This window comes from Haemaphysalis longicornis, unplaced genomic scaffold (genome assembly GCF_048455015.1).
Source record: "Haemaphysalis longicornis isolate Haplotype H1 unplaced genomic scaffold, Haemaphysalis longicornis Haplotype H1 scaffold_10, whole genome shotgun sequence".
In the NCBI taxonomy this organism is placed as follows: domain Eukaryota; kingdom Metazoa; phylum Arthropoda; class Arachnida; order Ixodida; family Ixodidae; genus Haemaphysalis; species Haemaphysalis longicornis.
This window is the reverse complement of record NW_027526204.1, coordinates 39,050,148-39,074,385: the sequence shown is the minus strand read 5'-3', so window position 1 is coordinate 39,074,385 and position 24,238 is coordinate 39,050,148. Positions and strand designations below refer to the sequence as shown.

At 44.4% G+C, this 24,238-nt stretch overlaps 1 protein-coding gene and 1 long non-coding RNA gene across 3 annotated transcripts in view; one reads left to right on the top strand and one right to left on the bottom strand.

The window, feature by feature from the left end:
* LOC144158390 (ATP-binding cassette sub-family C member 2-like) overlaps positions 1 to 24,238 on the top strand; it is a 147,633-nt gene that overhangs the window by 22,886 nt on the left and 100,509 nt on the right. For both annotated transcript variants that reach the window (XM_077689261.1, XM_077689260.1), the window contains exon 2: positions 2,925 to 3,087. In XM_077689261.1, the coding sequence (XP_077545387.1) occupies positions 2,932 to 3,087 (156 nt within the window). In that variant the 5' untranslated portion in view covers positions 2,925 to 2,931. The remainder of the gene's footprint in view (positions 1 to 2,924; positions 3,088 to 24,238) is intronic.
* LOC144158391 (uncharacterized) lies at positions 17,775 to 22,891 on the bottom strand. The gene is made up of 3 exons (XR_013320044.1): positions 22,649 to 22,891; positions 21,957 to 22,043; positions 17,775 to 17,793 (listed from the first exon to the last, which is right to left on the bottom strand). It is a non-coding gene; the product is annotated as an uncharacterized LOC144158391 (long non-coding RNA).

The following is a 24,238-nucleotide window of genomic DNA, read 5'->3' as shown; positions in this document are numbered from 1 at the left end:
GCTCTTCCTTTCTCTAAAGATCCACTCTTTTACCTTTATTGACAAACGTTTACGTTCCCTTCGCATTACATGCCCTGCCCACACCCATTTTTTTCCTCATGTCTACCAATATGTCCTTAACACGCGTTTGTTCCCTGATCTACTCCGCTTTCTTCTTTCTCCTTAATGTTACACCTTTTATCCTCTGTTTCATTGCTTAGGGAGTAGCATTCGTTGAAGCCATTCAGTGAGCCTTCAAGTTCCTGCCCCGTATGTGAGTACCGAACAGATACAGAATACATCTCAGATTAGGTAGGATATATACTGAAAATCTCCGATGCAGTGCAGGGGCTATAGCAGTGGTATCAAAAAATAAGAAACACGATATCTTTAACAGCATGCAGAAATGGTGTGAGAGTAGCTCTTGTGCCGAAAAAAAAGTTCCAGACGCTGAGAGCACTGGTTATCGTCCCCAATACATAAGGATGCAAAGGTATCGTATTCACCTTTAAGCTGTCGGCCGAATAACGATGCTACTTGAACAGCGTTATTAAGTATCATTGTATTTTATTGTAATGTTACTTACTTTCCGAAGCTCCGGAAGATACAAATATTCACTGATATTCCGAAGCCTATTGAGCTCTTACGGCACTACTCGACCGTAGAAAAGTCATAATTCCAATTGCGTATTGCTTAGATTTATTACATTCAAGTGTATCACTATCGGATCGAATTGCAATCTCTGAAGAATGAACGCGTCTCTTATTAGGTAAAATGGCAGCTGTTTAGTAGGCGCAAGCTAATAAGAAAACGCCTTTGCGTACTATTGTGCTGTTTTGTGTCTTCTTCTGTCAACTCTTTATCTACTTACTGCAGACTAAGAATAACGCACAGTTAAAATTCGCCAAAAAATGTGGGGCTTATGGCAGTGACCTCAGACTGAGTTTTGAGCGCTTGTTTTTAATATGGCCTTCAGAAACTTAGTCAGTTGAAATAAGGCTAAATTAGTTTCAGATATGGCAGGTGTCATAGAGGAACTCGAGGTTGTGCCAAGTTTTTACTTGAAAGGGGATGTGGCCATGCTAAGGTGCAAGCTTGTTAATTTGAACTTCGACATATCGGAATTGTCGCTAATTCCAAATTGTGTGGTTTAGTACAGCCGGTCTCCCCTGAAGTACATGTTTATATACCCGTAAATTCGAACACGAGTAGGTGCCCCAATGGATAATTCCAACTACGTGCCATAGCGCCGTCAGCGGGAGCCTAGAAACGCGTGCACACTTCCGGCACAAGCGACTCTGCCTCCAGCGGAAAGAAGAGAACAGCAGAGAGAGAGAGAGAGAGAGAGAAGATAAATTGGGTTAAAGCAATCTAAAACAGCCATGGCGGCCTTTTGAGGAGCAGTTTCTTTCCTGAGCATGTTGATTTGGAAACGAGGTGAAGGTGTGGGGCGTGCAGAGAGGTGGCTTCATTTATGAGGTTAAATCCATAGTACCTGTCACTGCCAAACACGATGGATGACGAAACGTCAGAGCGGTCATTGCTTGGGAGCATTGCCCGGAGAGAATGTTCCCGTCTGTGTTTCTATTTGGCAGTATACGCGAAAACGAGGCCTTCCGACACATTCACCCGTTAGAAAAAAAAGTGCTGTCTTTCGTTTAACTTTCAGGATAAAACCCAGGCTCCACCGGCGTACTTCTGGAAGCATTCCGTTCTTCGCATGCTCTATGGCTCCCGAATCGTGTTGTACTGATTTTGTACGTAACCTTCGTTAGTTGGAACTTTTATTAATTCTAACTGATATGTCGCACCGTTGGAGTTCAAACTGCGAGATTTTACTATTATCTCATTGTACCTATCATGGCACATGTACAAAAAGGATTGTAGGTGTGGGTATGCAGGTTTATCGCACCTTTTCTTGAGCGCTTCGATGAAACATACAATCGCGCAACGATCAGCCCTACCGCAACTATGCAAAGAAACAATGATACTGAGACTTGACTATGTGTTCAGACATTCCCACCTGCAACAGCTTCGCCATTCAAGTCTTGCGCTTGAGTGAAAGGGTCCCTGAGTTTTTTCACAATGACTTCTCCAAACGAAGGACGCCGGACCACGCCGGAGTAATCACCCCCTCCCCCAGCTTGTATTATGCTTCCGTCGGGGTGAGGCCTACACACCGAAGCGACGGCTTTCTTCCATGTGCAATTCCGTCTGGAAGCCAGCAGTCCAATGTACGTTTACGTTAAAAGGTATTGCTCACGCAAGCATAGAAAATAGGTCTTCGAGCTCGGTCCCTTTCACACCTTTTTGTACCTTTGCGGCACGTAGAGGGAACAAACTTGCCCAATGTGAGACAGCGTTCTAAACTGCTAATGGTTCATCCCGCCAAGTTGAACTCTCAAATCACATTTCCAACAGCACACGCATTATGTGGCTAGTTAACGAATGAATTCGCATGCAAGATTCAGAGCTTGTAGAGTAGGTTTTTGCCGCTGCATTAGTAGGGCTTCGCGGAATACATATATGGGCATTTGAGTTCGCGTCGTATCTGCACATGAGCCAATCGATACGACTAAAATATCTGATGCACTCAGGCCATATAAGCCTTTGTGTCTTTCCTCTGCAGATATGCTTTTTACGTCTTGTACTTTTATAATCAAAGTTGGTCTCCTTTTCCCTACATCAATACCGCCAAGTCCCCAGAGCGAAGAGTTCCTTTGCTGAAACCCTATCGCAAAGAAACAATTGAAAGAAAATCATTTATTATTGTGACGCAGTCGTAACCTATACCTTAAACCTAAATAAAGGTACGCAAGACGGCCGCATATTCCCTTAGATGTTCTACGTAATTTTGTCATGAGCACATGGTGTATAAGATAACTTGTTTGCTGCCATTTGTTGATTTGTTTTCTAGGCTGAAGTTCTTGCTCGTTTTATTGCAGAATCAACATGACCATTGAGCTGGATTCAGAACATGTATCGGCCGTCCTGAAAACAGCTGCGCTATCGACGATGATACTATTCGGCTGGGCAGAGTTGAGACCAAGGAGGACAAAGATCTGCGGCCGCACACGTGGCTTTACACTACTGGACGTTGCACATGTGGTGAGAATGAGCATACAACAATCTTTAATTTCGAAATCTATGGTTGGACGGATTTTCTATGGTTTGACGAAAACCGTCTAAGCCCGGTATATATTTTTTTATTATTTATTTATTTATTTAGAACATACTGCTAGCCTCTTAGTGGAGGTTTTTGCAGGAATTGGGTGATATATCCAGAACAATGACATGGCACACGTCAATTAAACTTTCGTAGCACACTTCGCGTTTAAAACAAAGCAATGACATAGCACATACCAGAAAGAAATTCAAAGCACACTTCGCGTTTACAATAATCTATTTGCAGAAGGGAAACGTAAAACATGAAAAATAAGAACCATGTAGGAAAGCTACGGTAGTACACTATTCAAGATTACACAATATACCATTTTTTTGAACCAAAATTTACGCTGGGGGATAAAGATGACAATAGGTGAATGGTATAAAGAACATGCACATCCGCACAAAAATGACCGACTGAAAACCGCAATAGATAAGTTATACGGGCACTGCTCAGACATGGTCCAGGCTTGATACTGCCGACATAAAAGCATCAAGGGTTCTGCATGCAACCACGTTATCTGGTAACGCGTTCCAATCTCTGATTCCTTGGGGGAAAATGAGTACTTGAATGTGTCTGTGTGGAATCTATATTCGGTTAAATGTCGGCTGTGTTTCGCTCTAGTGCTTCTGGTATTAGACGGTGTTAACAAATGAGTTTTTCAATCCTCAGTCCATCATTTAAAAGAACAAATAGAAATTTTAGGCGCAGGATTCTAGCGCGACTGCTGATAGTTTGGAGGCCAGCACGGGCGAGAAGCTCTGTGGGAAAGTCGTGGCGTCGGTACTTGTTGAAAATAAACCTAACGGCTTCTCTGTGAACACTTTCTAATTTTTCTGCGCACGTTTTAGTGTATGGGAACCAGCTTATTATCCCGTATTCTAGTGTAGAGCGTAGCAAGGAAATGTAGGCAAGTAGTTTGGTCTCAGATGAAGCTGATTTCAGGGAGCGCTTGAGAGAGTAGAGCGCAGAAAGGGCCTTAGCAGTAATACACGATACGTGTTCATTAAACTTCAGGTCAGCAGAGATAATAACTCCCAAATATTTGTACTCATCCACTCTTTTAAGAACGTGACCATCAATCATAAACTGGTACATAGATGGCACTTTTTTTCTAGTAACAGTCATACATACAGACTTGTCGAAGTTAAGTAACATTTGCCAGTCGCGGCACCATTAAGAAATGCTTTTAGCGCGTTATTTAGCAATATTTGATCGTTTTGAGTGCTTATTTCTCTGCAGATAATGCAGTCATCTGCAAACAACAGTACTGTTGCATCTATGTTATTTGAGATATTATTTATAAACGAAAGAAACAAAATCGGGCCTAATTATGTTCCCTGTGGGACACTCGACGTAACTTGCACCGTATCTGAGCATTGTCCTTCAAGTTCTACGTACTGCAAACGATGTGACAAATAAGCGGATAACCAATTTGTACTTTTTCCAGATCCGATAATGTTAAGTAGTTTAAATAGCAATTTTGGATGTGACACGCGATCGAAAGCCTTTGATAGGTCAAGAAATACAATAACCGCCTGCCCACGCTCATCTACTGTTCGTGCAAGGTCGTGAAAAGTTTTTAGCAATTGAGTAGCAGTCGAGCGCCCTTTTTGAAATACGTGTTTATTTTTCTTGACAACGTTATTTGCCTCAACAAAGGCTAATATGTGTTTCAGTACTATACGTTCCATTATTTTACAGGCAGTGCAAGTAAGTGAAATAGGTCGAAAATTTGAAAGATGGGTCTCATTTCCTGACTTATGGATCGGAACTACCTTAGCGATTTTCCAATCTCTGGGGACGTGACATGTATCTAAGGATTTTTTTATATAAGCAGCAGGTATTGGCTCACCCACTCCGCATATCTTCTAAAGAAAGGATTCGGTATGTTGTCAGGACCACATGATTTTTTAATATCTAGGGCGAGTAACAAGGACAGAATTCCGGCTTCACTTAAATGTAATTCTTCAAGCATGCTCTTATCGACACTTGGCGGGTTAGAGGGGGGCGTAGTGCCGTTATCGACAATAAATACAGACTGGAAATAATTATTAAACTGCTCAGCTTTAACTAATGCGTTTGCCGGCGGTAAGTTACTATGTTTGCGTTTTCCCAAATTTAAGTATCGCCAGAACTTATCCGGGGAAGCTTTTATAAAGTTGCCTAGTGTAACATTCATGTACTTATCTTTAGCATTTTGAACTAAAGTTTTAAGAGTTCGAGATTTTACGCCAATGTCGTTTTTATACCTTTGGAGCAATATTTGTTTTTGAGCTTTCGAAGTCTTGATAGCTTGCGCTTGAGATGTATGATCTCTCTTGTTACGCAAAGGTAAGTTTTTTTCGCTGTTTTTTTTTAGTTGGAATATATCTAGATAAACAGTCTTCCACATTTGTCTTAAAACATATCCACAAGCAGTCAACTGACACCCTTGGGTCGTTTTAAAGGAGTTCAAAAGCTTGGCATGAAATTTTCATGCAGTACCCGCCGCGGTGGCTCAGTGGCTAAGGCGTTGCGCTGCTGAGCACGAGGTCGCGGGTTCGATTCCCGGCCGCGGCGGCCGCTTTTCTGATGGAGGCGAAAAGCAAAAACGCCCGTGTGTACGAGATTTCGGCGCACGATAAAGATCCCCAGGTGGTCAAAATTAATCCGGAGCCCTCCACTACGGCGCGCCTCATCGCCTGCGTTGCGTCGGCGCGTTAAATCCCACAATCAATCAATCAAATTTTCATGTAGTCAAGCACACTCACGTCTTCAGCGTTATCCCAGTCATATATGCGTTTTCTCACTCTCCCGTTGCGCATACTTGAAAACGATAACCAACATTTTGCTGCCTTGTGATCAGATATGCCCTCGGTAACTTCCCAGGAAAGGCCATCTGTTAAAATGGTGACACTCACAAATGTTAGATCCATAATATTCTGCGAAGAAGCAGTGACACGTGTGGGTTGCAAAATTATCTGCTTTAGTCCGAACTTATAGATTAAATCAAGCAGTGCTTCAGCGCTGGCCTTTTCGGCGGTTCCACTTTGTAGGTATGTTCATACTTGTTCAACTTGTTCAACTGTACACACTAAACTTTTTTACACCCTTTTTGGCCGAAAAGGGTGTAAAAACCTTGTCCCATGGCTAACACCTTTAAAAGGTGTTTTCGCAAAAAAAGGGTGTACGGACGAAAAAAGGGTGTAAGAACAAAAAAAAGGTGTTGAGGATGCTCAACACCCTTAAAGGGTGGTGAGGACGCTCAACACCCTTAAAGGGTGGTGAGGACGCTCAACACCCTAAATAAAGGGTGTTGAGCATCCTCACACCGTTATTTAAAGGTGATGGCATGCGCAGTACCATGGTGTCGCGCATGCCATCACCATAGCCTTGGAGGCTTGCGACCTATCACCAAGGTGTCCTAATGCAATTCATGGCGACAGGTGTATGTCTGGAAGCTCTGTAAGTAAATGAAATGCAACAATTTATGACTAATGCCACAATTTTAAGTTATATATACAGTGATCCCTCGTGGCATCAAACTCGGATATCTTGAAATATCGGTTAACTTGACATGACACACAAAAAAAAACGTAGTAGTCTGAACCAAAAAAGAAGAAATAATAGAACTTCACAATTTCATGCACGTGACGATCACAACATTGGTGCACTAGAGGGACCACTGAAAACCGTTCAGTGTGCTCACTACACATTAGCATTCAAGTGATACAACTAGACAGAACTGGACCCCCACTACAATTGCAATCATGTTTTCTGGTGGTAGCTTCCAAAAACAATAGCCCATGTGATGTGCACCCGTAGAGAACTTGTATTGGTATTTGTCGTCACAACTTTTTTAAAAGGCAGACAATCACATTTATAAGTTCTATTGACCATAAATTGCAAAATTTCTTTTGTGTCAAAAATCTTGAGACTCAAGCCGAATGAAACCACGTTTTTCGAACAAACTTTTACAATCGACAGTAAATGTTGCAACACAAAAAAAGAAACAAGAATGTTTGCAAAATTCTGTGCATGAATCCTGAGACTAAAACTAATTCACAACCATAAACTATGATTGAGGTGTCTATTAATAAACATTTTGGCAACTTCCCTTAAAACTTTACAGCCAAGCACATACCAAATATTAAGATACAAGCAATTATGAACTTCCTTCCCTCCGAATGCAAAGAGGTGGACACAGCAGTCTGAACTATAAAGAACATTTATCTTTGACCCATCCTATAGCCGGTATTCATTGAAAAGTTTAGCTGTCAATTTCTTCGTTTGGCAACACTGAAATAGCCACGAACATGGCTGATCGCGCGGCTCGTGCCACTGCGGCCACACGCCGAAGAAAAATATAACACCGACGTGCGTCGCCTGCTCCGTTTCAACCGATTCTCAACAGTGGTGTCATCAAAGTTGTTATTAAAAGCACTCGCGTTGGAGTCAAGGCATTACTTTGCGTTCGGCGGGCTAGAGCTTGGAATGTCCAAACCATATCATGCGCTTAGCACGGACAAGTACCGCCAGAATCCAAGCACACCCTTTAGGGTGCTTGGATTCTTTCGCCGCAGGAGCACCCTTTTCTGCCCAAAATATCATAGGTAGGAGCTTTTCCTGCAAAAGCACCCACCTAAAGGGGTACACAAAGGGTGCATCATCCTCGGTTCACAAATGGCGCTGCAGGTGTGCAGCCACATATGGCACAGTATGACACACAATTACGGTATGAAACATTCGTGCTTTCCAAGCTTCGTTCTATGAGACATTCCATTAAAGCTCAATGTCAGCTGATAATTTACTTGAACTTTTTGACCCACCGATTTTTGAAACATCCATTTATAAAGTCTAATATTACAGCCAAATCGCAGTACAGAAGTTGTATCATTAGAGGACGTTGATTATTCGAAACGGTGTTAAAAATTCAATTTTATGTTCATTTTGCTAAACTGCAGCGCACATCCTTCGAGCTTCACTGCACAGCATAAACGTCTTATGCAGTGAAAGCAAGTAGGCGTGCAACAGATCAACTGCACAAAAGTTCTTCGAACCTTAAAACCCTTGGCTTCTCAGCATTTCATCAAACTTCCAATCACGGTAGCTACTCGCAATGTTTAGTGCCTTATTCTTGAGCTGAGCAGAAAAGCTCAATATTAAGGCAGACCAAATACAATATGTATACTTCCCTACGTACTGTGGCTTTATTCTACCCATAAAAGTTGGGTCGCCACTGCCACTTATTTTTACATTATTCTTTTTGCTTCATGAAAAATGACCCCACATAGCAATACCAAGAACTGTAAACATCACAGAACAATGCATACGAGTTCCCTGGTTGAAATGTGATGACATTGTGGTTATAGCAGTACTTTATCATGAGTCTAGCTTGTGCATGGTGCCTTGCATTATGTCCCTGCTGGTGGATGTGGGGTCATTTTTCGATGTTGCAAATGAAAAGCCAACAGCCAGTGCCCATTAGTTTCGTCTAGTATTACGAGGTGCGTCATGGGAACCATCAAACCCGTCTATAGCCCTTTTTAGAGTTGACTAGAAATAAAATCAGCAATATTATCGATAAGACGTTTAGCATCTTTTTTATTAGCAGCTTTAGTGTTGCTACTTTCCATATTTAGGTTTTTTCTGCTTTTCTTAATGACATTTTTGTTTCGCTGAGAATGTGCATAACCAATGCAAGCTTTTCTGTAAACCTTTGGTAGCTATGCAATTGTTAGAAAATATTTTACTAAATAAGGCAGCTTAAACTTAGAATACTTGCATTTAGAAACATTAAAATCAATTTAAATTGATCATACATTTCTGGCTGTTTTTACACAAAGCTGCACATGGGATATTAAGTGCACCGCGAGGAGGGCTCTGGATTAGCTTTGGCAACTTTGGGATATTTATTGTGGACTTAAATCTCCACACATGGGCATTTTCACTTTCTGCCTCCACCAGGAAAATGGCCACCAATTTAGAGAGCTATTCTTACTAGTATTTGATGTACATTTTAGAATAATCTCAAGTATTATAGCCACAAAATTATTCTCTACAACAGCACCCAGCGGGTGCTGTTATAGAGAGATTGTGCACTACACCAGACAATGTACTACACTGTCGAGAGCTTTGACATCTACAAAGCAAGCTAATACTGGTAAAATGTTTCATACCATAATTACTGCGTGTTCAAAGCTCACGTGTGAAGTACAGATACTGGTGCTTCAGCAAGAACCGAGGATGAGCACCCTTCCTGGTTCTGAAAAAAAATAAACATTGAAAAATGCTTTAAGCAGGATTAAGAAACAGGGTTGAAAGAAAGTGAGCAAGCAATTCTTTAAAAATATGCAAAGCAATGCAAACAAATATTTATTTCAACTTCATGTCTACAAAAGACAATCTCATTAAGGCTGGTAATGGGGTCTTGGGTAAAAAAAGAGCAGAGAGCACTTATATAAATGCTACAGGGAAACTTCAAGCCAAAAATTGCTTGAGCACTTAAACTAATCACTGTTCAACAAATTCATGAAAATTGAATGGATGAAAAACCAGCGGTAAACACAGGACACAGTTAAAAGAGAACAACGGGACAAGCTTATCCTGTCATTCTCTTCCGTACCCTGTGTTTTCCGCTGGTTTTTCATCCATTCAAACATGTACCAACTAGCACAGTCCGATGCCTTGGTATCATAAAAAGACGAATTGTCACTCCTTACAGACAGTTGAAAAAAAAGAAAGTATAAAGCAGGTGACAAAATTAAAATGACAGCAGATTGGTTAACTTTTAATTTTAAGTGATAATATAAAAAATAATGGCATGAATGAAAGTGAGCAGCAACCACAGGACCATGATGCTAGGCCAACATTCCACTTTGAAGCAAAATATCCGCTTTCAACGCTACATAGGCCAAACATGCAATGCGGCAACCCTTTAGGCCCACAAAACCTTCCATAATCTTTAAAAAAGCTACAATTTAGTTGAGAAAAACTGACCACAACAAATTGGAATTGACAACTAGATACAGTTGTCACACCCAAGCAAGCCGGCGAAAGATGAACAGATATCTAGCTGTCCTACCCCCTATTTGTGCCCTAGCCTCTGATCCGCTGCAGCAAACAAAAAAATTGTTTATATGTAGAACTATTGCTCTTGGTCAAACATAGACAGTTCTAATGAAGGAGCCAAGTAGGTTCCGAAACGTTGGGAACGCTTCGGATAAAGTCCTTGGTTAGAGTATTATATTTGTTTCCATCAAACACACAAAAAAAATGCATGGTAAAGCGCTAACATTAACTTTGTCTACTGTGGTTCCTTCATGGTGACATCACTACAGGAACCAAAAATACAATACAGTGCATTAAAGGGGCCATTCGGACAACATAGAAGTTCGCTTCGTTCAAAATATTTCCTGTTTTATAGTGCCCCACCGCTTCATTCACTGAGAAATTAATTTAGGTTAAAAGTCTGATTCTCCCACCATATCGTGTGTTTTTGGAATGTCAGCAATGAAGCCATAAGTGCACGTAATCAAACAAACTACTGCGTCACTCGGGTCTGCAGCCTTGCTAGCCATCAGTCGTCCCAGGTGGAGCTACCATACTCATCCACAAACCGTTGTTTGCCATTGCTTTGTTTTTGACCGCGTCTGCACCTGGCTTGTTTTCGTTACTGTAGAAAGTAATGGTTTTGTGAAACATGAGGTATCCTCGACAAACAGGGTCACGTAAGACAACATCGCCTATGCCAATCGGCCAGGGCCGTGCAAGCCAACTCCAAAGCGGCGGAGTGCTGTGCAGCTAAAACAAGCATAGTGCACGCCGTACCAACAGCAGTGCGCATCGGTACTTGTATGTGTACGCGTATTTTCGTAACTTTCATTGTTTACTGCCCCATTTTTACTGCTGTAAAATGAATATGCATTACATTTAAGCGCAAATAGCTCGTTCGGCATGCTTATAAGGCCTGCCCAATTTGCGTTTGCTTTTGCCGGCCTCAGCCAATCGCACAGCTGGGGACATATGACATCATAGGTACTGCTGTGGGAAATGAGCTAGTGGGTCGCATGGCCATTCCCTTTTTCCTAATTATATAGCTTATTCGAGTGAAGTGCGAGTTAAAAATGGTGTCAGTATGATTCTAACGAGGCAATCTGTCGAATGAACCGAACTTGTGGGTTGTCTGCATGGCCGCTCTAAGCAAAGGCAAGGCAGCCAATTTTTCTGTTTAGACTGCCTTCATGCACACAGTAGTGCTCTATTACTGCCAGAACTCATTACGGGACTCCTGACATATTTACAGTTGCAATAAAAATCAGAAATAGAACGAATAATCATTGGACACTCCACAATGTCCAAAAACAAAGGAATAATGTGCGAGTGAGCTACCTAAAACACTGCGACAGAAGATCATATACATCAAGGCAACTAATAAAAACCATGGCTAGTGCATAGCCACTATGCAGCTCATTTGTTAAGAGCTTATGTGCGTCCCCACAAGTTGGCTGTGTAAACCCACTGACACCTAACAGAGTCCAAGGTTCAACGAAAAAACGTCAGGGAAGGGTGATTCATTGATGAAATACAAGCAGGCACTCACCTGGTCAAAAACAAATAAATAAAGATGCCTTGGGGCCCCTACTGGCCCCTTGTTCACAATGAAGAGGGGGTGAAAGGTCGCGACTACCTATAGGTTCGGTGGCGCAGATTGCGCATGTATATCTCGGGGAGATTACCCCGCTACCGGCTGATCGTGTTTTTAGTTGGTTGAATATGCTCTGATTCTAAAAGTAGTCGTGTCGACAGGCGCTTCTCTGATGCGATTATGCTTGCGGAATCCTAATCGATGGGGTGGTCAGTAGCCAGGTGATGATCCGCCAAGGCAATTCAACTTGCATTGCCTTTTTTGACATCGTTCTGGTGCTATTGAATTCTTTTAAAAATTTCCAGTTTCACCTATGTAGGATTAGGAACGAAAAAGAGACGCCGACCAGTCCAAACAAAACGTACTGACGTTTGGGCTTCCAGCACGGAAGCCTTGTTCACAATAAATGCATCACCAGAAGTGGGTCGTTTAAGTGGGCTTAAATAATCGCTGCAAAGAGAGTGCATAGATCGGGTTTAGATTTCCGTCGTTACGTTTGACTGTGTTAGATGTGGTCTGAATGATTAGTGATTCCAGATGTAGCCGTGATGCTGTCACTTTTTCTGTAGCGACGATTCTTGCATTGTCCCAATCAATCTTGTGGTCATTCACGACGGCGTGTTTGGCTAAAGCATTGTTGCGGACGCTTTTATTCTTTACTTCACGTGCGTGCTGCTGCAGATGATTCTTATAATTTCCTGATTCCCCGATATACACGCCACTGCAGTCTGCACAAGGTATCTCGTATACCACACCGGAGAAGCGCTCCTTGGGCAAGCGTTCCTCGACTCTCACGAGCTCATGGCGCATCTTTTTGGCTGGAACGTGGGCCACCTGCACGTCATATTCCCGTAGGATACGTGCCAAACATTCACTTGTTCCTGGAAGGTAGGGCACAGGAGCTCGCTTCATCGGGGCAGGAGGCACGTCCAGTTGTCCCCGTCGGGTCAGTTGGCGTTCCGTTGCGTTTTTAAAGTGCCTAGGGTAACCGCAGCTAGCCAGGTCGTCCCGTACCTTTGCCGTGTCCACCGCCGCATCCTCGGGCTTCGAGCACAATCTTTTCGCACGCTGCAGTAGCGTGCTAACAACAGCCGTCTTGCGGGAAGCGGGGTGCACGGAGTTGAAGTTCAGGTAGCGGCCTGTGTGCGTTTCCTTGCGGTACACGCTGAAACGTAGCCTCTGGCCCTGCCGAGACACGAGGACGTCCAGGAAGGGAAGTTTGCCATCGGCCCCCTCTTCTGACGTGAACTGAATGGCACGTTCCATACTGTTGAGGTGGGCCAGCAAGCTGTTCGCCGCGTCTTTCTGAACGACACCAAAACAATCGTCGACATAACGCAAGAACACTTTTGGTAGAGGGGCAAAGGAGGCTAGCGCGGGTGCTTCCAGCGCTTCCATAGTCAGGTTCGCCGCCGTGACCGAAATAGCGGCACCCATTGGAGTCTCCTGCCCTTGCTTGTAAAAATGGCTTATAAAGAAGAAGTACGTATTGTTGAGGCAAAAATCTAGAAGCCTGCGTAGTTCTGGCACATCCATCGGTGATCTCTTGGGCAACGTCTGATCAGCCTCGAGAGCAGCGGTGCATAGGTTGACAGCCAGGTCAATCGTAATGCTCGTGAAAAGGGACTTCACGTCGAAGGACACCATCAAGTCATCTTTCTCGATCACGGTGTTGCGAGTCTTCTCGACAAAATCTAAAGAATTACGAATGTGAGTGGTCCCTTTACCGACGAGCGGAGCCAGAACTTGGTGCAGGGCCACCTGTCGAAGTTCCTGCACCAAGTTCTGGCTCCGCTCGTCGGTAAAGGGACCACTCACATTCGTAATTCTTTCGATTTTGTCGAGAAGACTTGCAACACCGTGATCGAGAAAGACGACTTGATGGTGTCCTTCGACGTGAAGTCCCTTTTCACGAGCATTCCGATTGACTTGGCTGTCAACCTATGCACCACTGCTCTCGAGGCTGATCAGACGTTGCCCAAGAGATCACCGATGGATGAGCCAGAACTGCGCAGGCTTCTAGATTTTTGTCTAACAATACGTACTTCGTCTTTATAGGCCATTTTTACAAGCAAAGGCAGGAAACTCCAATGGGTGCCGCTATTTCGGTCACAGCGGCAAACCTGACCATGGAAGCGCTGGAAGCACGCGCGCTAGCCTCCTTTGCCCCTCAACCAAAAGTGTTCTTGCGTTATGTCGACGATTGTTTCGGCGTCGTTCAGAAAGACGCGGCGAACAGCTTGCTGGCCCACCTCAACAGTATGGAACGTGCCATTCAGTTCACGTCAGAAGAGGGGGCCGATGGCAAACTTCCCTTCCTGGACGTCCTCGAGTCTCGGCAGGGCCAGAGGCTACGTTTCAGCGTGTACCGCAAGGAAACGCACACAGACCGCTACCTGAACTTCAACTCCGTGCACCCCGCTTCCCGCAAGACGGCTGTTGTTAGCACGCTACTGCAGCGTGCGAAAAGATCGTGCTCGAAGCCCGAGGATGCGGCGGTGGACACGGCAAAGGTACAGGACAACCTGGCTAGCTGCGGTTACCCGAGGCACTTTATAAACGCAACAGAACGCCAACTGACCCGACGGGGACAGCTGGACGTGCCTCCTGCCCCGATGAAGCGAGCTCCTGTGCATTACCTTCCAGGAACAAGTGAATGTTTGGCACGTATCCTACGGGAATATGACGTGCAGGTGGCCCACGTTCCAGCCCAAAAGATGCGCCATGAGCTCGTGAGAGTCGAGGACCGCTTGCCCAAGGAGCGCTTCTCCGGTGTGGTATACGAGATACCTTGTGCAGACTGCAGTGGCGTGTATATCGGGGAATCAGGAAATTATAAGAATCATCTGCAGCAGCACGCACGTGAAGTAAAGAATAAAAGCGTCCGCAACAATGCTTTAGCCAAACACGCTGTCGTGAATGACCACAAGATTGATTGGGACAATGCAAGAATCGTCGCTACAGAAAAAGTGACCATCACGGCTACATCTGGAATAACTAATCATTCAGACCACATCTAACACAGTCAATCGTAACGACGGAAATCTAAACCCGATCTACTCACGCTCTTTGCAGCGATTATAGAAGCCCACTTAAACGACCCACTTCTGGTGATGCATTTATTGTGAACAAGGCTTCGGTGCTGGAAGCCCAAACGTCAGTACGTTTTGTTTGGACTGGTAGGCGTCTCTTTTTCGTTCCTAATGTACCCTCCCGGCCAGACGGGATTCCATCATGCTCTCGATTTCACCTATGTAGGATGCGTCGCAATCCTTGCATGGAATTTTGTAGGCAACACCGGGGAATCTTGATTTTTCTAAAGGGTCCTTCACGCGTACCAGCTTCTGATTAAGCCTGTTCGTTGGCACGTGTGCAATTTTAACGCCATATGTGCCAAACACCCTTGCAAGAGCTTCACTGATGCCTTGCGTGTAGAGGACGGCAGCGCGGTTTTGCCTGTATTTTTCAGGAACCCTTTCGGGGGAGGCAACTGAAGCCCGCAATTGTTGCGTCCTCACAAGCTTTGAAGGGTAGCCATTGCTGCGAAGGTCCTTCCTTACCACGGCTAGCTCTTGCTTGCGCAGACCAGGCTCAGAGCAGATTCGTGATGCGCGTGAGAAGAGTGCAGCGGCGACGGAGCGTTTTTGGCCTATAGGATGCGCAGAGTCGAACCCCAGGTATCTACTCGTGTGGGTCGGCTTTCGATACACACTGGTTGTAAATCCTTGGGCCGACCATCTCACAAGTACGTCGAGGAAGGCGATCTGTCCATTATTTTCCTGTTCCATGGTGAACTGGATGCTTGGAACACAAGAGTTTAGATGCTCAAATAAAGGCATTACATCTCGGCGGTGGATCACACAAAAACAGTCGTCTACGTAGCAGACAAACATCTTGGGGCCGCCTTTTACGAGTATAGCGCAGAATTTTCTAGAGCCTCTAGGGCAATATTCGCACAGACTACTGAAACGGAAGCTCCCATCCCTGTTCGAAACCGCTGGTCCGTTGAAAACAAAATATATGTGTTCTGCAGGCCAAATTCCAGGAGACAATACAAGTCTTGCGTCTCAATTGGCGAACGTGAAGGCAGAGATGCATCGTTCTCGAGTAGATCCTTGCAACTCCGGACCGCGTAATTTTGCCTGTAATTTGGCCTGCAGAACACGTTTTGTTTTCAACGTATAATGTTACAAGCAGCGGTTTGGAACAGCGATGGGAGCTTCCATTTCAGCAGTCTGTGCGAATATTGCCTTAGAGGCTCTAGAAAATTCTGCGCTATGATCGTACAAGACGGCCCCAAGATCTTTGTCTGCTACGTAGACGACTGTTTTTGTGTGATCCACCGCGGAGACGTAATGCCTTTAATTGAGCATCTAAACTCTTGTGTTCCAAGCATCCAGTTCACCATGGAACAGGAATATAATGGACAGATCGCCTTCCTCGACGTACTTGTGAGACGGTCGGCCAAAGGATTTACAACCAGTGTGTATCGAAAGCCGACCCACACGGGTAGATACCTGGGGTTCGACTCTGCGCATCCTATAGGCCAAAAACGCTCCGTCGCCGCTGCACTCTTCTCACGCGCATCACGAATCTGCTCTGAGCCTGGTCTGCGCAAGCAAGAGCTAGCCGTGGTAAGGAAGGACCTTCGCAGTAACGGCTACCCTTCAAAACTTGTGAGGACGCAACAATTGCGGGCTTCAGTTGCCTCCTCCGAAAGGGTTCCTGAAGCAGACAGGCAAAAACGCGCTGCCGTCCCCTACACGCAAGGCATCAGTGAAAATCTTGCAAGGGTGTTTGGCACATATGGCGTTAAAACTGCACACGTGCCAACGAACAGGCTTAAGCAGAAGCTGGTACGCATGAAGGACCCTTTAGAAAAATCAAGATTCCCCGGAGTTGCTACAAAATTCCATGCAAGGATAGCGATGCATCCTACATAGTTCACTGGAAATTTTTAAAAGAAGAATTCAATAGCACCAGAATGATGTCAAAAAGGGCAATGTAAGCTGAAATGCCTTGGCGGATCATCACCTGGCTACTGACCACGTCATCGATTGGGATTCCGCAAGCATAATCGCATCAGAGAAGCGCCTGTCGACACGACTACTTTTAGAATCAGTGCATATTCAACCAACTAAAAACACGATTAACCGGTCGCGGGGTAATCTCCCCGAGATACACATGCGCACTCTGGGCCACCGAACCTATAAATAATCGAGACCTTTCACCCCCCTTTCATTGTGATCAAGGGACCAGTAGGGGCCCCAAAACGTCTTTATTTGTTTATTTGTTTTTGACCAGGCGAGTGCCTGCTTGTATTTCATCAACACCGAACTAACCCGCCTGAATCACCACTTCATAGACATTGAGCAATTCTTTGAATTGGTTTATTGTAGCAAGCTGTCTTGTTTATTTCCTTATTTTTTTGGCATTTCCTGTCTCATTTGAAATTGGGAGACCAGATAGCTTTTACTACGGGTCATGGACTTGTGACAACAAATATTTGATTTCACTTTAAACAATTTTGAGTTCTGTTTTACTGCTCACCAGCCAATGACCTGAAATATAAGAGGCTCTTAAAACATGTGCTGGCATTTCTTTCCTGCACTGTAGTACAACTAATCATGACTTTTATCATATATTGTTCACAAATTGTAATATTTAGAAAGTATTCAGCTGAATGAAAACGTTATTTCAGAAGCATGCGCAATCAACAAGGCCTCAATGACTCTCACCACGTGGTTCACTTGTTTCCGTCACAAATAACCTGATTGCAGCCACATTCCACCCAAGACGAAGGTAACATACCCTCTGGGATGATGAATATTTAAAATGCCTTACGAGTAAGTGCTCAGCACATGAAATTGTGGCATTAAAACAGAAGATCCGTCTGCGGCATCCTTCACTTGGGGCAGCGCTTGATCACAAACTTCGAGAAGCTGAAAAATGCTCCATGCGCCGCTCCAGCCAGCAGAAACAATGAAGGACGCAAGTTGGTAGGTGGGCCGTTGGCATCCTGCGATTGTGAAGATTTTTATTTAGTAGATGCTCTTTTTTTTTGTACCGTTGTTCATTTTTCCTTTAACAAGCAGCTGAACTCTTGCAGGTTCTACGAATCATACAAGCATAATAAAATGCAGCAATGCAGAACAATTGGCAGGGTTACCTCAATTTTTCTTTTCTAGGAATGAAAACAATGTAGGTAATCTATACACAACTATAATCAAACCTTTCAATTTTTACCTACTTCACTCCTAACAAGCCCGCATACACGTTAGACATGTGAGAAAGCTGCTAAATTTATGCCCACAAACTTAATCAGGCATCAGAAATCGGCAGGGAACGACGTGTTACCTTTAAATGGCACTTTTTTTGTTCAAAACACGTAAATGGGCGAGAAAGGCCCATAACTATGATTTCGTACCCTTATCTGGAATGGTTTTCAGGCAATGCTTACATCTCACTTCAGTACCTTCAGGTGGTGGAGATCTTTGAAAACTCATTGCGGGCAAGTGGGTTGTGTTCAAGCTCTCGTATCTTGCCAGCATATGCTGGATTCCAGCATTCCCAATTCAACGTGACGACTTGAATGTGGTGGATGCAAGAAAGAATAAGCACACGCCAAGGGCGTAGCCGGGGGGGGGGGGGTTTCCCCCCCCTTCATAATGTTTTATGCCAAGGCTGGGGTGCAGTTTAGGCAGCCTGAAAAACCGCCTGAAGTCACCTGCAGTTTTAAGGACATTCTTGCTCACATAAAGCTGAAAACAACGGCTATGTCAACGTCTGATCCCTGCGCCCGCTCCAGATGCTGTACCTGTCAATATATACAGCCCGGCTGCATTTCGCGCCGGATACACCGACAAGCACCGGGAACCTGCCGCGAGCCGATCAAAACAGCCCTACTGTTTCAATGGCGGAACAGCACGGCCGGGGAATGGCAGAACAGCAGGAAAAGCCTCATATAGGCTTACATGTGGTCGGGAGCGTGTCATTCCTTGTCTTTACACTGGTACAAAGTATAATCACATGACAGAGCATGTCGCTGTATTTTGTTCAGTCAACTATCAATCCTTGATATGTTTATTTTTCTACCGACATCGCATTTCATTGACTATTGCAGATCCATAATTTCTGCTGCATAAAAAGCATTGCTCTGCCCATGTTGTATTTCCTCCACATCAACAAAACTACACAATTCTCCTTATTGCGGAGCTTTGTTTTTTTGGCACTATTCCACTGTTTCCTTGACCTCCCTCTTGGTTAGAATCAGCATTCTGTATTTGCTTAACTGGAATTTTACTGAAGCCATGTCTGTTTCGATTTAACAGATAGAAATATAATGAAATTTAAGAAACGTGCAACAAGCTCAACATTCAACAGCAGTGCAATAAGGTGTTCTGCTTAGCGCAAGTTTACTACTCACGTTACTAGCACAAAAAATAACAAAAGGCGATTACTTAAGGACGAAGACGCACGTTTGCTAGCTTCACCGCCATAATATACGAATGCGCCACATGTACAGTCCACTGCGATTCGATGGTTGTCGCGGGAAAGCTACTCTTTCAAACGAAGCAGAAAGAACACCAGCTTTAGCAAATATTCCATGCAAGTTTCATTATCGTCGGCGTAATAAAGGGCAACCAAGTCAAAGTCTGTGCTTGATAACAACGAATGTACAGCTTGAAACCCAAAGGGTGGCAAGTCAGTCGTGCGGGCCATTGTTGTATCATAAAACAGCCAACAAGGGAGCGAAGAGTGCGAAATCTCGATTTTCATGGTTCCGAAACGAAACCGTGGGCTGGTGGCACGCTTGGCCGCTCGATGCTGGCGCGATAACCTTCAAATCGTGCTCGACTGTACTTCATAGCTGACAAGAAAACTTAATAGTCCCTTTTCTAAAGGAAAATCTAAAACACGAGAATCTTGATAGCAAACATTCAGTGCTGGCCTCCACTTCCTCCCGACGAACTTCGGGGACCGCGCGCCACTCACGAGCGCACTCATGATCACGCTCACGAGCGTGGGTCCGCCTAACCACCTGCTCTGCGGACGAATGATTCGCCCGTGGTCTGCCCATAGACCAGCGAACGGGAATTTAGGTGATCATAATTATCATCACCATCTAAGCTCCTTAAAGGAGCCATGAAGAGAAAACACAAGTTTGGTTCATTCAAAAGATTGTCTCGTTAGAATCATACTGACACCACTTTTAACGTAAACTTCGCTCAAATAAGCTACATAATTAGGAAAAACGGGAATGGTCATGCGACCCACCAGCTCATTTCCCGCAACAGAACCTATGACGTCACATGAGCTAAGCTCTGCGATTGGCGGAGGCTGGCAGAAGCAGACGCCAATTAGGTAGAGCTTACAAACTAGACGAATGAGCGATTTGCGCTTAAATTTAGGGCACATTCTTTACAAAGCAATAAGAATGATGGGACAAACAGTGGAAGTTACGAAAGCACATATAAACATAGAAGTACTGATGCGTTCTGCTGTTCGTACTGCGCACAGCATGCTTGGTTTAGCTGCACAGCACTGCGGGGCTTGGGGTTGTCTCAGACGACACTGGCCGATTGACGCAAGCAACGGTGTCTTACGTGACCCCATTTGTCAAGCGAGCACTGTTTCAGGGAACGAATATTTTCTCCCAGAACAAAAACAAGCCAGATTTAAATGCGGGCAAAAACAAACCAAACGCTTGCCACGGTATGGTGGCGCCATCTAGGTTACAGAACGTAAAAAAACGCGGGAACAAACCAACACCGCTGTACAGGGTGGAGACAACCTTTGAACGGTCCCGTGCCGCCGCAATTGGGCCAACGGGCTCAACGCGTTATTCTTTTCGTTTCCCACGAGACCTAGCAACGCGAAACAGACAATATGATTCAAACTTCTTCAGTAAACCGCGTTGCGGCGATAATTTTAGCGCGGTTTTGACACAATGACTTGCTTCGGCGGCGAGCGAGCAACCGAAAATGGCGCCGCCAGCGTATACGTGTCTCTGCCCTGTACGGCGGATGCGTGAATGAAGGTACTCTAGGCTGCAGAGCGGTCGGTTCCTGTGATGTCATTTGGGACCACGAAAACGCACGATTGAGCGGGAAAATCAAAATTTTAACCTAAATTGTTTAATTTCTCAGTGAATAAAGCACCATTTGTATCCGGACAAGCGCTGGGGGCACTATAAAACACGAAATCTTTCGAATAAAACCAACTTGCATTTTCTCTTCATGGCTCCTTTAAGGTGGGCTTTACAGTTAGCGTTGAGCATACACAAATCGCATGTTAAAGTCAGTTATTTCAAGCTTCGTTTGCAAAACAACGCGCAAGATGCCTTGCCTACATATTTCCCCGTCCCATCTTTTGGTCGACCACGGCTCCCCCCCCCCCCCCGAAAAAAAATTCCTTGCTACGCGCCTGGCAAACGCCCAATCAGGAGTACGTTCAGCATGCACGTCGGTTGTTTAAAAAAAAGGGTGTAATGTATTGCTCAGAAGACTCAATGCTTGCACGCATCTTGGAGCATCAACGGCCTTGGCAGATGTGTTTGAGTGGTTTTCCTCTCTCATAACATCCACAGTGCCTTTAGGAAAAGCCCCAGGCCTAGCAATTAGCATGTTCCAGTTAAGAATAATGCTGCTGATACTTTACATTTTCAAATCTTTTTCTTTGTGGAAGGAGGTTTCTTTATTGGCGGTACAGCACTAGCGTGCGTAAATCGCAGCCTTCAGAACCCCAATCAGGCCTGTTTAAATGGTACATGCAGTTACATAACTATTTGAAAAAGTGGACTGCAAGGACTGTCAATTCACATGATAAACATCCAAAAAATAGCTGAAAACAGAACTGGTAAGGCTTTATCGAAGACTAAACTACAAAGGTAATAACATTTTTGTGTCACCACCTAAGAAATATGGCTTCACCGTAAACATGACTAACACCAGGAAGTTCGTATACATGGTGATTAACTGCTACGCCCACATTATGATTTTGGGTGAAACTTTTGAGTTTTCCGAAATTAACAATAAAGGTTGCCATTGAGCGCCTACATGTTAGGTTATGCATGAAACACCAATAATTGTTACGGGGGAGAGAACTTCTACATTCAAGTGATCGAACCTTATTCAAGTATGATAGCCCACTGTGCTACCAAAACTGTGTTTGAAAACTTACGTTCCGGCAGCCAAACACTGTTGACAATGCTTGTGGCTCTTGTCCGGTTGAATGGAGGGACGTGATGCGCTCAGACCGTCCAGAGGTCTAAAACGGGATGACACATGATTACCACACATGCAAGAATGGAAATGATTAGGTGCACGAATGTTACGTCTCGGGCAACACAACATTCAGCCAAAATCACTGCCCGCGTACCGCCGCACCGTACACATGGTGAGGTGACTCGCCGCAAACGCAACGAAGCTTGCGAGGCGCGCACATTCGCTCGCAAACGATTCTCCCTCGAAATTCCCAACACGGCACAAACGACTGCGGTGATCAACGAAGCCGAAAACGCTGCGCAGCACAGTTTAGAGGAGTAGCCGCCCGTGTTCTGATAAACTACGCGTAAGACGTGGTTCGAAGTGGTGAACTCTGAAGCTGTTCAATATAGTGCTGCGGAATGGGAAACGTTACTGAGTTACTGAGCGCCACGGCGTTACTGAGCGCCAGTGCGTTTAGCGCTCAATGCAAGCACCACAATCTTTCGCACATCGCCTTTCTAGAGACGAGCCCTCTAGGTTCAACCTCGCCAGTTCAGTTAAACAATTCACACACGCGTGCTCCTGTTAACGAATCCTTAAAGCGGCGATGACAGCTACAAACGACATCCAGTGACAAGAAAGGCGGCAAATGTGACGACAGCTTACCGAGAGGAGCCGACGCAGAAGAGCGAGCGACGTTCAGAGGCAAGCGCCAAGCCAAATTAGCCGTCTTCAGGTGGCAAAGTTGTTCTCAAATACTTCATCGCGAAGTCGAACACGACAGACACAACCGAAGACGACGAGGTGCCCAATTAATCATAATAACTGCGCTTGTTTAACCGCACACCACAGTAAACACGTAAACAATCCGATGAAAGACGGGTCACGGGGTATCTGTTCCGGAATCCGGCCACGCCGCCGCGCGCCGTACTCAAGATATCGGCCGTTGGCAGGGAGTTGCGTAAACAAATTAAAACGACAACAATAAATAATTACCTCTTTTACTGAATATAACATAATCTTTAGGTTTATTATTTACTGTGTGTATTATAATAAAGAAGCTTAGATATTTAAAGTTTACAAACACAAAACGCGAACTGAAGCTTATGGCGCTCGATTTGAACGTTAAAAAAAGCAGCAGATAGTAAGATAACACTGCGCAATGAAATTTGGCAGTGTTCTAGTGTAAGTAATCGTATTATTATTTGGCGTCTGTTTATTTAGCGCCAGATTTCATGCCCTTACCTCCCCAACTTTTGTTTTCTTTTGATATCTGCCTTGTTCTCCAACGTTGTTTCTGCAGGAGAAACTAGGTGGTCTGTTTATTGCATTTGTACACAATATTTACGGTCGCTAACAATAAGAATGGAATAAAATTGTGATTGCTAGTACGTTATAACTCCACTGAGTGACGAGAATGACTGTTGTCAGAGAGGGCTATGATTGTGCTGGTGGGGCAGGAGAGGAACAGGGAACGACGGAATGATGATACAGATGTCACAGTTCAAGGCTGTGCGGTGCTCCGTGCAAGGCTGTAGGAAACAAAAAGTGGGAGGGGGAGTGTTATTCTGTCGATGTCGTAATAAGCAAGGGCTGATATTTTTCCTGTTTCAACGTCGGTGCTGCCGCTGCTTTTTATTGAATTTGGCAGCTTTTTGTTTTTTTGTTTTTTTTTTGCTTTTGAACATTTTTGACGAGGTTGGGTGGATGGTACAATGGGATGTCTTTTTGAAATTATATTGCATGCATGACCTCAATCAATGATGATCTGAACACCTTTTCCCCACCCTTTCAACACCCTTAAAAAAAAGGGGGCGTTGAGGTTGGTCAACACCCTTTTTTTCACGCAAAAAGGGTGGAAAGCTACAAAAAAGGGTGTTGAGATTCAAGAAAAAGGGCGTAAGGGCCTCCCAACACCCTTTTTTCAATTATTTTACGCCCTTTTTGGCCAAAAGGGTGTAAAAAAGTTTAGTGTGTATTTACTGCGCTGGCAGCTCTTGTTTCGTGTTATGGCATATCAAAGCAGTGTTAACGTATCTGTTCATGTGTTTGTATTGATTGTATCGTGCTTTATCTTTGCATTTTGTTTTGTTTCCCACTCCCCTCTGTAATGCGACTGCGCTTGAGGGCGCAATAAATGAAATGAAATGAACTTGTTCAAGCATGTTCATAGTTGTCAACTTTGTTGAACAAGAACAAGACGTTATGCAAATATAAGACAGAAAATTAGTACTCAAGGCATATTTACAGTGTTCC